At 43.0% G+C, this 15,133-nt stretch overlaps 1 protein-coding gene across 1 annotated transcript; it reads left to right on the top strand.

Annotated features, from left to right (window-relative positions):
- Positions 1 to 1,437: 1,437 nt before the first annotated feature.
- slc7a9 (solute carrier family 7 member 9) lies at positions 1,438 to 12,078 on the top strand (the record flags this gene model as incomplete). Its single annotated transcript, XM_079737406.1, has 12 exons — positions 1,438 to 1,536; positions 5,943 to 6,090; positions 6,418 to 6,660; positions 7,160 to 7,285; positions 7,430 to 7,529; positions 7,628 to 7,672; positions 8,222 to 8,345; positions 9,180 to 9,283; positions 9,397 to 9,493; positions 10,414 to 10,563; positions 11,153 to 11,327; positions 12,017 to 12,078. 12 exons carry the CDS (start codon positions 1,438 to 1,440, stop codon positions 12,076 to 12,078), a joined length of 1,473 nt encoding a protein of 490 aa, XP_079593532.1.
- Positions 12,079 to 15,133: the final 3,055 nt, after the last annotated feature.

A 15,133-nucleotide genomic window follows, 5' to 3' on the forward strand; every position in this document is an offset into this window, starting at 1 on the left:
TCAACGGACTGTTACAAGGTCCCTGTCACCTGCCATGATGCCATTCGGTCCACCAGCTACGATGACGCATCTGACGACGACAGTCCTAGGTCCCCGGCTGCGCCCCAGGTGGAACCCCCCGTGCCGCCTGCTATTCCCCCTGAAATAGCATCAGTGCTCACCCCTGTGAGCCCCGTTGGGCCCCGCCTTGTGCCTGTGTGTCAACCCACTGACTTTACTGCCCCATCATTTGATTTGCTGGAGGCTCCGGGGACGGCATGCGCTGACCTTGGTAGTGCGCCCTCTCCCCCCAGGCGATGCACCAGGCCGCGCCGCCTGCCATCTCATCTCAGTGACTATGTCGTGGACTCGTGATGGACTTGTGGCGTATCCTTTTTCAAATATCTTATGACGTTATACTGTGTTTATGTGATGTTGTTTTGTTCTCATGCGTTGGGTTGTGAAGCTGTGTAATGTGTGGTTTGCCTAGATGGGTCGTCTATTTGTATGTTTGTTCGCCATGGGTTCAGCATGTGGTTTCTACTGCTATGTTGTGTTGCACTGATGTCTCCCAATGGTTAGGAGGGGGTGGGGAAGAAAGGTGGTCACGCCAGTCCGCTGGCTTGTTATTGTTTAACCCTCATCGGCGCATGTGCCGTTGCCGGTCTCTTCTTTGTTGTTTTCCTGCCTGTCTCCGCGCGCGCTCCCGCTCCCCTTCGTGGACCCTCAGTAAAGTTATGTTCGACTACAATACTCTCGGTTGTGAGTTTTTCCTAACTACTGGCGCTATTATTAGTTTTACAAGTGAAAGTCACCTGACTTTCTGCAAGGTCTTGTTTTATGAGGTCATATTTTTCTTTTGATTAATTCTTACTGGCAGATTTTATTACTTCAGTCCATATCCTCTTAGTTTACAAGAACCATTGCCTTGCATATACACTTTCAAACAGATAGTTTGACCTGTTGGACCAGCACTCATACAATGCTTTGGGAATGATTGACTATAGTGAATGCAGATTACTGATTTGTCAACAGCCCCAAATACTCAATGATAAATACGTCATCATCTTGCTGTGAGGAGCAAAAATACAATATTTCAGTTACTTTTAGCTGAAATGGATTAGAGCGTAGCATTTTTTCAAATGAACTCTCTCAAATATACACAAACACGTCCACACACATGCACATATAGGATATATAGAACACATAAAATGCACCTATATATATATATGCATTTGTATAGTCTACAAGTTTGGTCATCGATCTACTTCTCCCATCATGTTGTCCCATCTCATGTTATTATGTTGTTATTGCTATGGCCAAATTCATACAAGTTTGGTCATCAATCTACTTCTCCCATCATGTTGTCCCATCTCATGTTATTATGTTGTTATTGCTATGGCCAAATTCATGGTATCACTCTTCATCCTCCAGCAGGGTGAATTGAAGACCAGCAGCATGAGAAAGAGGAGGGATTCCCAAAACGGCTGCGTCCCTAACGATGGCCAGAAGGCCTCCATGAAGCACCCTGTGAAGGCTACTGTTCTCCAGAAAGAGGTGAGGAACACTGGAGCTACCGGATAGGTGTGTAAATGGTATGTTTGCATTTAAAGTTGTGTCTGGTACTTTACCATGCATTAAACCATGTGCATTTGAGTTGTTGTTCTCAAATGTGTATGTGTGTGTAAACCATTTAGCCGGGCCTGCCTTTTCCAACCATAATCATCCTCCCGACTTCATTAGTGTGTAATTATCCTCCCCTAGACTTGACCTATTACCCCCCCTTACTATGCAGACTCTGTCAGTGTATTGAACAGGCTTGGCTCTTCTGTCTGGTGATTTGTTACAATCCCTAAGGATTTCTAGCTTATTCATAAATAACAAAGGCAAATTAATAATAATAATAATACATTTTATTTATAACACACTTTGCATCAACTCAATGACCTGCTACAATGCAAATGAAAAAGGATAAAAACAACATCAAATACTTTGAAAGTAGCATAAAAAGAGAAACAGAGAAAAACATTTCAAATAGCAGTTTAGCCAAAGGCTTGCACCCCTGCATGCCCGAACACACACACACACACGCACGCGCACGCACGCACGCACGCACGCACACACACACACACACACACACACACACACAAACACACTCCACCCCCTTGTATCAGCCTGTACCAGGAGGACCCTCACCTAATATGAACACAGATCCGAGCCACTTAACATTGCTGTCCAGATTACCTTAAGTCATTGTAGGGGGAGTCCCATGACACCCTTTTGTCCAAACTATTTTAACATTCATTCACGTGTGACTGTCAAGCAGAAATTAATTTGTCTAGTAGTGCCCTACACCGAATGTACACTCTGGATAAATTATTAGGATAAACAACATTTGTGCTATTTGCTATAATGGCTCACTTGTTAACAACTCTGAAAGTATTGCGTGAAACTGTGAGGTTGAGGTTGATACCGTATGTCTAGTATCCAAAGTGCAATATGACAATGGAGACATTGTATTATAGGGAATATTTATATACCTACTAGAGGAGTCTAAGTCATATGTCTAACTTTCTAACTGATATGTCCTTCTCAAGGTTTCTTTCTTTGTTATTAGGTTTTATTTTATGGGGGGGGCAATAAGGTTAGAGGGGCGTCATAAGATGTGGCATGTGCAGCCCTTTAAGAATGTGACTGTGACTAAGGGATGGACAAATACAATTGTCTTGATCTGGCTTGACTCCAACACAGTACATCCCAAAGACTGGGTCGCGACCCACAGGTGTGTGGATTTTAATTGGGTCGCCAAATAAATTTGGAAAACGTAATGAAATGTAGTTTTTGGACTATACTATAGTGGCCCGGTTTGGTACAGTTCAGTACGGTTCGGTCTGGTACGGCCAAGCAAGGGGATTTGCACTGCCACTACAACCATGCTTCCCGCTTTAGGCGTGTCTTTAACTCTGCTTGTCTTGTGTCGATGACACAACAACAATCACAGTTTGATTGCTTATTCATATTATATTAAAGCCTACCATAAAATCTGTCACAGTACACTGTACAGAGAGTTTGCAAGCCTCTTAAGACACAGGCTTTGTTGTCTGATGGGGTCTATATCGCTCTCTGCCGACCAAGTGTAGCGTGCAGCTAAAACCTCCTGTGGGTTGCAGTTGTTTTTTCAAAACATTCTCAGATGTCCTCCAGCTATTGATAGGTTAGGTTTGTTTGTCTTGGTTCCTGATGTTGGAGCAAGCCTCTCACTCTGCCTCCAAATCCCAATTGATAAATGGGGGAACTCCCCCTACTTCTGGGTCACAGGGGGGTCAAATTATCCCTAAAATTCTCATTAGCTGTCGGCGATTCCCAGGAAACGGAAAGTCCACTATAGCTTTAACCTTTACTTACTGCAGGAGCAGTTAGTGATGCTCCCCGCTTTCCACTAAGCAGGTGACCTGGCCCTGCCCAAAGTCACACTTGGGCTGGTTTACCACCAAAGGTGCCTCAGTGAGACAGGCAAAGAAAGATTAAATGTGTGCCACGTGGCTCTCCCAGGTGTCGCTAAATACGACAATATCATCAATATATGTGACCACATTGTACAAGCCCATGTTCATCTGGTTCATTAACCTCTGAAAACAAGCTGATGCCTTGGTAAAACACTACAGGAATACAAGGCATTATGAGTAGTGAATGCTGACACCTCCCTAGAATGGTCAGAAGTGGCACCTGGCCATAGCCCTTAAGCAGGTCAAACTTCGACACATACAGGGCTTTGCCGACCTTGCCGATGCAATCTTCTATTCAAGGGATGGGATATGCAATCGGTGTGTGTCACAACAACAATGCACAAACAGGGAGTACCCTTGTCCTTTGCTACCAAGACAACTGGGAAGCTCCACTCACTTACAAGACAGCTTCTGAGGAGACAAATGGTAAGAATGTTGCTTTATTGGAGCAGCTGTTTGAGTGTCAACGTCATGTACTGTGAGCTGTGTCCACCCCGGTGTGTCTTTAAGCAGCCTAGGTAAGACTCAACCAGACCCACGACATCCTCAATTTTGGACGGCGTCAGATGAGGTAACACGTGGTGGAAATCTAGCAGTGCTTCACTATTCTGAAGACGAGCACCCACAGGTTCGCGAGATGAATAACCAGCCTAGATTTCACCCTCCCCAGGATCTTGTACTTGTTGAAACATACTGGGGCTGCCTTCTACCTCCCCACGTACGATCAAGCAAATTCACATGGCACTGACCTTGTCTTCACACAGCGATTAGGAGCGCTAATTACATACCGGTGGGCTCATCCATGCTATCCCAAGGAGCAAACATGAGAAAAAGCATGGCAGGGTTCCACTCGGATCGGAACTGAGCGCTGAGAGTCCTCACCATCTCGATCCATGGAACTGCTCAATAGCTCCTTGAATCTGCGGGTTGTAAGCAGAGGATTTGATCTGCTTAATGCCTCACTGACTTTGCCCAGCCAACTTTTATTATAAGGGTAAAGTATGACAAAAGAAAACTTGGAGAACAGTGGAAGTTAACAATTGAAAGAAATCCACAGAAAATGATGTAACAAAAACAAATAGATATCCATAGCACATATGGTAAGCATGGTAGGATGGGGCAACTTCAGACAAAGACAACTGGAAAAGGCTTTCAGGAGGGCAGTCATAGAAGGCCGAGCTCTAAAATTAAAAGCTGGACCCTTGCCACCTATGTCAGTAGAGTCATTCTCATTCTCAAAGTAATGTCTTAGTCAAAATAGTCTCTAATCTCTTGGATGAGATTACAGATGTTATCTGTAACTGTCCTTTGTTATATTTATCCATCAGATGTAAATCAATGAGTGATTTTTTACAGGTTTGCGACTTGACTGGAACAACAGGAAAGAATTGGAGAATGTTGTAACGACACCTTTTTACGAGAATGGATTGAAAGTGGAAAATGTCAGGGCCAGTGACAAGGTTACGATAGAGCCGCATAGTTCAGAGCCCCAATGAGAAAGGCTTATACTTGCACTGCCATGCCACTGTCTCAACCTGCTTTTGGTTATGTGCCAGATCAAAGCTGCGCTTTGTTCGGTTTCTCAAATTAGATGAGAGTCTGTTCCCTCTCGTAGTCAGATCTCCAATATTCCATACTACATTTGTGAAAATGCAACAACCCTTGTACCCTAACCATAGAGTGGATTGCAAAGGCTGTCACACGATGGGCGTGCAGCCAAGATGCTCTGAGATCCCTGAAGAAGGTCCTTTCTGCAGTGTCGTGGCTGCTTCAGAACATGGCTGATAATGATCCACCAGACCCTACAGCTGGGGATGCGTCCTACAAAGGGCTTTTTGAGCCAGGATAAACCCTGAGGACTATATTATCAAGTGCCTGCCCTTTTCCTAAACGCAAAAAACAACAAAAAAAAAGCAGCCTCATTCCACTTTTTTTCTCAACACCTCTGTCTTGTCTGGTATTTTATGTCTGTGTAAATGTTTATTTTTGACAAGAGCCATGTCAAAGAAAATTGGGTGTAACAGACAATAAAGTCTTATCTTATCAAACAATAGCCTCTTTGAAATGCCTAATTCACAAACAGATGTTAGCCGTATTATAAAGTGATAAAGAAGTGGCAGTGATAATGATCCGGAACTGATAAGGTTTGGTAAACACTGCTCTAACAGACAAACTTTGTCTAGATAAAGAGGTAATCTGTCAATATGTAGCCTGATAAGGAGACTGTGGGTTTGTTTCGGTGTGTTTAGGACTTTTTTGTGTGTGTGTGTGTGTGTGTGTGTGTGTGTGTGTGTGTGAAACCCAAGTAGGGGGAGAGAAAGAGAGAGTGTATGGAATGCAGTTCAGCCTGGCGCTGAGAGGGTAAATAGGGGCCTAGTGGTGGGAAAATACATGTGTTCCAAATGGAATATGTTATAATTTTACTGTATAAATTCCCTTTCTACCCCCCATCCTCAGGTGAGCCTACTGAGTGGGGTGTGCCTCATCGTGGGGACAATGATTGGCTCTGGGATCTTCATCTCCCCCAAGGCAGTGCTGCTGAACACAGGGGCTGTGGGGCCATGCCTGCTGGTGTGGGCTTCCTGCGGCCTGCTCTCTACACTGGGTACGGCAGGAGACGCACACACAGCAACCCACACAAAGATATTTGATATGAGTGTCATTTGTATTTTGTGTTCCCCACGTGTTGTCCATGTACTGTAGAAGCCAACTCTGTGTGTGTGTGTGTGTGTGTGTGTGTGTGTGTGTGTGTGTGTTTGTTTGTGTGTGCTTTTTTCTGTCCGTGTGCATAAACATTTGCTTGAGTGGGACTTTGTGTGCGGGCGTGTCCATGTGTGTCTGTATGTGTGAGTGAGGGTCCCTCTATGTGTGTGTGTGCATCCCTGTATGTCTTTGTGTACGCGCGTCTCTCTCTGTAACCATGGGGATACAGGCGCCCTGTGCTACGCCGAGCTGGGCACCATGATCACCAAGTCTGGAGGCGAGTACAGCTACCTGATGGAGGGCTTCGGGCCCGTCGTCGCCTACCTCTACTCCTGGACCACCGCCATCGTCCTGAAGCCCTCCTCCTTCGCCATCATCTCCCTGAGCTTCGCCAAATACGCCGCCACACCCTTCTACCCAGGATGCACCCCTCCCCTCATCGTCACCAAGTGCCTGGCGGCAGCATGCATACGTGAGCTATGCCGCCTTCACATAGTAATAGCAGTAGTACTAGCAGTGGTAGTAGAAGAAGTAGTAGTAGTAGTAGTAGTATAAATGAATGAGGAATATAACAACAATAATTATATGACAATCTTAACAACAGTGATTTGATAGATAATGCTAAAAATAATGATATGAAAGATAATGATAATAATACAACAATAATGATAACAGTGATTCGATGACACTATTGCTAATGATATGATAAAAATGATGATTTGATCATGTGTATGAAAACAAAAATGATAATGCTAACCACAATGATGGTATGATAACGACAATTATATTCATATAATAATGACAATATTGATGTGATGATAACAACCACATAAGAATATGATAATTACAACAATGGTAAAATTGTTGTAATTATCATATTGTCATGTGAAAAAAAAACGGCAATAAACTACAACGAGATAAACAACACTACTTCGTAGTGAATAAACGTGTGTGTTCTGGCGCTCTCTCAGTGCTGATCACCCTGGTGAACTGCACTAGCGTCCGGCTCGCTAGCTTCGTCCAGAACTTCTTCACCGCGGCCAAGCTGATGATCATCTTCGTCATCGTGGTCTCCGGCCTCGTCATGTTGGCACAAGGTGAGCCTTCCCTTAGCTGGTCGTTCACCTTCATCGTTAAATGACGCCGTTTCAATTCATCACATCAGGGCCACATGTTTTCACTGGAACTTTTATATTTATATATTTAAGCTGATGGTGTGATTGCCTCATAATTCCGTCCAGGACACACCGAAAACTTTTCAAACTCCTTTGAGGGTGGCTCGACCTCGTTCGGCAGCATCGGACTTGCATTTTACAACGGGCTCTGGGCGTATGATGGATGGTAAAAAAATGTTTTCTAAATGTACATTGATCTATGTATGTCCTGGCATATCCTGCCTCTCTTGTCACATATTAACATGTTCATTTTATTATTCACAGGAATCAACTGAATGTTATCACAGAGGAACTGAAGAATCCATACCGGTGAGAAAAAGCAAATGATGTAACAGCTATATTGGATTGCAGGATTGTTGGCAATACTCTCCATATTGAGAGTATTTCAGGGATTTGTAGTACTGTAATAAATCAATGTAAATATGCTTTTACGACCCTTAATGGGTATTTGACGTAGCAGGGACGTAATCTAGTATTAATGGATTACCACAACACTTTAACCAGGAGGTGGTCAAAAATAAGTGATCTAATATATATATACACACAAACACAATAACAAATAAAGGGATTTCTTTGGGGTAACTAAGGCCAAAATAATAACCAAAAGACCCTCTGTCGCTTTACCAAAACCCAGAGTCTAGGCTGAACAAAAATAAACTTTAAAGCAACCTCTCTAACAAGCACAGGAGAAAAACTAAAGAGCAAAGAATTAAAAACAAAGCAGCTTCATTCCACTATTTTTCTCAACATATCTCAAACTTATTCAAGAACCACCGACCATCCACCAGCTACGGTTGTGTGTTTGTCTCACTTCTGCCTTAGGTCCACAAGTCTTTAACATAACTGTTTTTCTGTAAGGAACCTACCGTTGGCTGTCCTGATAGGGATTCCCCTGGTGTCGGTTTGCTACGTGTTGGTCAACATGTCCTACTTCACTGTGATGACCACCACAGAGGTTCTGCAGTCGTCAGCAGTTGCTGTGGTGAGTGCAGAGGCCGCCGGGGTTTCAAAAGAAATAAATAATCAAAAATAATATGAGAGAAATCAAAAGCCAGCACATTGCATAAATCCCATCATTGCGGCTCCTTTACACAGGTTTCAATCATGTGATCTGAATAAATCATTATAAAAAGTCCAAGCCCGCCATCTTTGTACTAAGAATTACAAAAAAATATAGAATAACCAAGCAACACATTCTTTTTCTTATTAATATAATTAGCAAAGGTTTCTGCTTGGAATGCGTGTGACATTATGTGCAACCCTCCTAAAGGAAACCTTCACATTGTATTGCCCTCATTCGGAGCAAAATACATAGGAGTATCCTATAGGGGCGCTTATAGAAGCTCAATCAATATACTCTTTTGAAAGATATTGGCATGTTGGCCTTCCACGACATTGTCCACCTGTCCAATCCCATCGACTATTGGCTTTACACAACAATCTGTTGATGAGCTGTATGCCTACAGGGAACAAGGCGATCTGCTGATTGGCTGCAGACCAACAGTAGCAACCGTTACTGTTACTGCTTGTTAACGTGTGTACAACATATGGAGCATTCTAGCTTGTGCAACCGAGTGACAGCTGTCCTCCAGTGTAAACCTCACTCCCAACGCCTTAGCAACGCCTCAACCACCGATCCCAAAGGCTGCGGTGATTCAGCATAGCGGTGTTCATGTTTCAATCGAGGGGTTGCCAGTTAGATCCCCCTGCTGCACGGCATCGGAAGAACACTGTTGCACTGGCCCCAGACCTTGAATGCACTTGAGTGGCACCCCTTGCTGTTCCTAAGAAGGGCTTCTGCTTGTGATTCCCCCAGACCTATGGGCACCGGGTCTTACATCCGGTGTCCTGGATTGTTCCTCTGTTCGTGGTCTTCTCTACCTTCGGCTCAGCCAATGGGAGCTGCTTCACTGCTGGCAGGTAGGACACGCCTCCCCCCCCCCCCCCACCAAGAGAGACCATCACCATGACATCATCTTTGTGTTTACATGACAGCAGGTGAATAAACTGCGTCCTCCCGTCTCTCCCCCCAGACTGACCTACGTGGCTGGTAGGGAGGGTCACATGGTGAAGATCCTGTCCTACATCAGCCTGCGGCGCTACACCCCGTCCCCTGCACTCATGTTCAATGTAAGTCCTTCATCTCTTGCATGTTGGAAATGTATCTACTGCTGTGTGGCATGTTTGACCACCTTGAGGGGGGTCGGGAGTTTGACCTCCAGCCTGATCGACTGGGTTCGGTCTCCTTATCCTTGAGCAGGATACCTAACCCCTATCTGCTGTTAAATTACCTCTATGTGTCTGAATCCACTGTACGTTGCCTTGGCTATGACCTTTAAATCAGTAGTTCTCAATTGATCTAGCCTCACGACCAGGCCTGCATCAACCTGCCATTGGGCCCTGGGGCTGAGAGGTTTCGTAGGTCTTACAATGAAGGACGAGAGGGGGGGGGGTAGACGATTGTGGCTGTGGTATCAAGTGGCCACTGGGCGCAGCTACCCCTAGGGGTTGCCCCGCCTAGTGGCCCTCTTTTTTCTTGGCTCATGATAGGCCTCTGATCTTTGTAAGCCCCAAACAAAAAATCACATTGTCTTGGGCCTACGCTGATCGGGAGGCCTATCATGAGCCAGTATAAAAAAAAATATACTACTATACTAATATATAAAAAAATAAAAAATAAATACTGCAGCTCATGATAGGCCCCCTGATCGTCGTAGGCCCTGGGGCTTCAGCCCAGGTAAGCCCGTGCATTAAGGTGACCTTGCTCACGACCCACTTGTAATTATTCATTTTCAATGACATATACATTTAAGTTGTTTTGTGGTAAAGAACCATAGCTGTTACTTAGTATTATCTAGTGGTAAAGTCTGTCATCGACCCCAACTAAGGTTTATTTTTCTGTCTGTCTGTCTGTCCCTCTCTCTCTCTCTCTCTCTCTCTCTCTGGCTCTCTCTCTCTCTCTCTCTCTCTCTCTCTCTCTCTCTCTCTGGCTCTCTCTCTCTCTCTCTCTTTCTCTCTCTCTCTCCCCCCCCCCCCTCTCTCTCTCTCAGGGTCTTCTGGCCTTGTTCTACAGCATTCCCGCCGACATTGAGGTCCTCATAAACTACTTCAGCTTCGCCCAGTGGGCGTTCTACGGCCTCACTGCGTTGGCTCTCATCATCATGCGCTTCACCCGCAAGGATCTGCCAAGGCCTGTCAGGGTAAGTGTTCCACACTCAGGGTCTAGACCAGGGGTCAGAAACCCTTTCAGATGCAATACCATACAAAATGAAAGTACTTTAAATAGTATGCAGAAGACACAAATATGACTTTACATAATTATCATGATATTTTGATATTAAATCATTGGTATTTCAACATGGCCATTTTGGGTAAAATAAATGATGCATTGTCATCTTTCCTTTATCTGTCAGTTCAGAAACTCAAGAAACCCTTGAATTTTTAACATGTATGGCTTGTATTAAACCTTGAAAAAAGCCTGCCTCTGTGGCTTCTCCAAGAAAATACAGCTTTGTATCATCATCATCATCATCAATATCAACAACAACCTTTATTCCCTGGCTTAGACCATAGATGGACTAGCTATAGACACAGGGCAGGGACAAAGAGGGGGGACAGTGCAGGCTACATCATGTGCAGCTCTGTGCCAAAGCGCTTTATAGCAGGAGGGAGTGAGACCAAGTCATGGCTTTAGAATCATTCAACACAGAGCATAGGCTACAGGTTACACAGGGTTAACCTCATCGTAAACATGGTGATCTGATACTTTCGTGACTGTCTTGTGTGTAGATACCTATAGTGTTTGCAGTCCTGATGGTGCTCATATCTTGCTACCTGGTCCTGGCTCCCATCATTGACAAGCCAGAAATGGAGTACCTCTACTGCACCATGTTCATCTTCAGCGGACTGGTCCTCTACTATCCATTTGTGTACCGCAAGGTGCGCTGGCTTAACAAGTACATTGGTAAGTGCTGCTTCCTGGTAGTGCTGTAAGGGCCTCCTTATGCACCTAGGGGCCATCTTGGTTGTAAATTGTAGCTGGGGGAGGAAAGCTACCACTTGGGACCGGGATAGCCCCTGCATAAGGCCAAATGCTTCTGTTTGGGGCTGATTGGGTTGTGTGGTCTATTTGTGCAGGGATTTCAATGACAATTATTACCTTTCAACAAGTATGATTTTATATGTGGGTTACATTCTGCTAAGTAACTTGAAAAAATGCATTTTTGTTTTAAAATAATACATTTCTGAGACCTTTTCAGCCTTTTCAGGAATCAGGCCTGTGACGTTTGTATGGTTGATGGCTTGTTTAAACAGCTTCACCTGGCCTGACCTGTTCAATGTCTTTAATGTTAACTTTAACACAAAAGTAAGGTGTTGGTGTGAACGACACAATTGACATTTTAAGACGGCTACCTGCAGTGACAGTGAACCATCTTAACAATAAGTTCAAACCTTTTATATTGTTTTATGTCCGTATATACCCGTAGTAAATCAGTTATGTTTGTGAAGGATTCTTTATTTCCTGCTCTGTGAAAAGTTACTACAATCAAGATTATCTTCAGCTTGTAAGAAAAAAACACAATAGCTAAATTGTGTTTATTACCTGTTGGTTCAACCTTTGACCCTATTTTCATTCTAATCTTTTTTATTTAGAGCCTATAACCATGCATCTCCAGCTGTTGATGGAGGTTGTTCCTCCGGAAAATGTCCAATGACAATGGAGGGACCAGAAATGTTCCAATGACAATGGACACACAAGACTCAAATGACTTGAAGCTTTTCCCCATCTTCGCTCATCCCATTTTTGACATTGGTGCCAATTCAGAATATTTTGTTAATCCCGTGGGAAATTCGTCATGGATCTACGCAGTAGCCTCTGTAAGTGTGCTAGAGGACTTTATACGTCAACGGTGCAACCACTTTTTTTTAAATGAACTCTAAAGAAAATGATCCAATGGATTCCAGCCTTGGAAACTAATGAAAGATCTTCATCAAAGAGTATTGGACAGCAAAGTCCAGCTCACTGCAGAGTCCATGGCACCTTTTACCCCTTGAAAGATGGAGGGTACATTAACTCTTAGAATTATTAATAACTAGACTTTATACTGGGGCTTTCCCTATTATGGTCAACTCCTCAAGGTGAAAACCTGAACAAGTTCAAGTCTTACAAGCGCATTTCAAACATGCAACCCGATGTGGATCAAACTGTGTTTCAAAAATCAAAGATACAAACACATTTGACTGTCGATTGATTTGGTAAATAATTTCCCTAATAAAAGTACTAAAAGACAAGGAAAGTTAATAAGATAAATAATTTGCCAATCAATCACAGACATTCACATGTGTTTGTATCTTTGATTATTCATGTTATTTAATCTATTACGCTCATTGCCCTGCAAGACAACTTCTGTCACTATCATGTGTGAAACATGCTGTAATGCTATTGGCACAAGCATGTGTGAGCCAATCACAAATTTCCCCATATGCATTTCAATGTCTTTCACTGTCACTATGTTATTTCCTTTATATCTTTGCAATATAAACGTACCATACAGAACTCTGACATTTCATGATCTTCAGGTCCTAGGACTAGGACCATTTTCTTTTCATTTCAATGGGTAGACTATGCATTATTTTGCTGCCATCAAAATGTTTTGCAATGGCTTTGTTGTTGATTTTCCTGTATGCCTGCTGACACTTTGGAAATCAAATGTTTACTTTGTTGAAGTTTATTCAAAAGTATGTCGATGCCACTACTGTAAGTAGGCTCAATCACCATTGGGTTAGCTCATTTGGTAATATATTATGACTTCACAGACATTTATTGACGTAAAAACCTCTTAGATTGCAACTTTCAGACTGTTTGGTGCATCTGGTGTTGAGGATTAGAAGAACTTGCAAGAAGTAGTTTCTGCATGGGTCCCAATATTCAGTATAAGTATGTTCATTTGTTTGATGATGTTTGCAAGAGATTATTAAACTTTTTTATGATTCTTATTCAATTTGGTCCTTTTGCCCCCCTCAATAATATATCCCACACAGAAAGTTCCTAGAGCATCACACATATCTTTCAATTGTCTTTTTTCAGTAAGGTATTTTGAAGTATTTGAGATACATTTTCGGCTGTGAAACAGTTTGCGTGTTTGGTGATTTTACAGTGTAAATACTTTACCGTATGAATGATTCTCTTGCAAAGTACAGCAGATGGCGGCAGAGCGCCATGTATGATTATTCTTCTGCCGCCACGTAAATTCCAAGGTTGCCAAAACGTTTTTTTTAAAGTTTGGTTCAATTTGGGTTCATCAGACTAAATAGTAAAACCGTGTAAACAACCTTTAAATGAGGCAAAATAAAAAGCAAAACCCAGTGTTTAGTTGAAAATAGCCTTATCATGTCCCTACTGTCAAGAACAGTTAAACTGTATAAGTAAACCAATTGTTAAACCAACCAGGTATTTCACGTCCAAGATATGTGTAGTTTTCCCCAGAATATGCCTAGCATACTGTGTGAGGGAACATTGACATGCACAATATGTAACACAATATGTAATTGAAGACACACACACACACATACACACACACACACACACACACACACACACACACACACACACACACACACACACACACACACACACACACACAACTCAGACACATGCACACCTGAATTAATGTGTAGACAGTTCCGTGGATCACCTCATTTGCATATTATTATCATCACATTGATAAGCTTTTCCAATCAGTTTAGAGAATTAGTATTCAGATTATAGGCACACATAATCACTCACAAAGCTCTGTATCTCAAACTGCATTATGTCCTTCATCAACATGAGCTTCTGATGAAGTCTGCCCGAGGTTCCGACGTGGTTGAGTTATTGTAAACACAAGCGTCATAAACCAAGCTGACACGATTCTGCTTTGCATTCATCAGAAAGTAAACTGGCAACCTTAGTTGGATGGGCCTAATGTAACTGTTCTAAAGTATTAGTAGGCATACATTGTACATTTAAAAATGTACAATACATTTAAAAATGTACAATGTAAAGTAATGCTGTGTGAAAACAGGTATCTTGTCATAGAAATAGCCTTCTTCGAAAGTTGTCCGCCAACCTGCTGAACGCGAAGAAGACGGTCTTTGTGTAGGTCTACTGTGATGGTAAACCTTCCTCTACCACTAGATGGCGTAGTTGGATAAGCATTCAGCAGCAATGGGGAGACCACAGACCCAAAAACATCGCCGGTGATCCGTCTGCAGGAATACAAGCTGACATTCCCATCTCCTGGAGACAGACTGCTCAATGTCTTATGGCCCGGCTCCCAGAATGTCCCCGCTTTGCCCTTGTTCTGATAAACGTTTTGAAGAAAACACGTTCACATGAATTATCACATATTGAGCTGCCGTTCTCCCACAAACATCTCATCTATTATGTCTATTAGGGCCCTTTCCCGGCTTCCCTGTGTATGATTGCTTGACTTTCTATAGCCCGCTTGAAGAGTTACAGCTCCCTAACAAACCAAAGTCAAAAGGGAGACACAAATATCCGGTTTAATAGTCGTTTATTTTGGTGTGCAGACAGCAAAACATTAATTTTCCACATCAAACGTGGGAACCTGTGTCCCTTCCTAGACAGGCCCTTCAAACCGAAACCATCTGAAAATCTAATAATACATTTATTGATAATTTATTGGCCAAGATGTGCCTCTAGAGCTCTCATTTGGATGTGTTTTGTTATTCAATGCCTTAATCAATAATAGACATTTAGAATTACGA

Source organism: Pollachius pollachius (genome assembly GCF_949987615.1).
Source record: "Pollachius pollachius genome assembly, chromosome: 5".
In the NCBI taxonomy this organism is placed as follows: domain Eukaryota; kingdom Metazoa; phylum Chordata; class Actinopteri; order Gadiformes; family Gadidae; genus Pollachius; species Pollachius pollachius.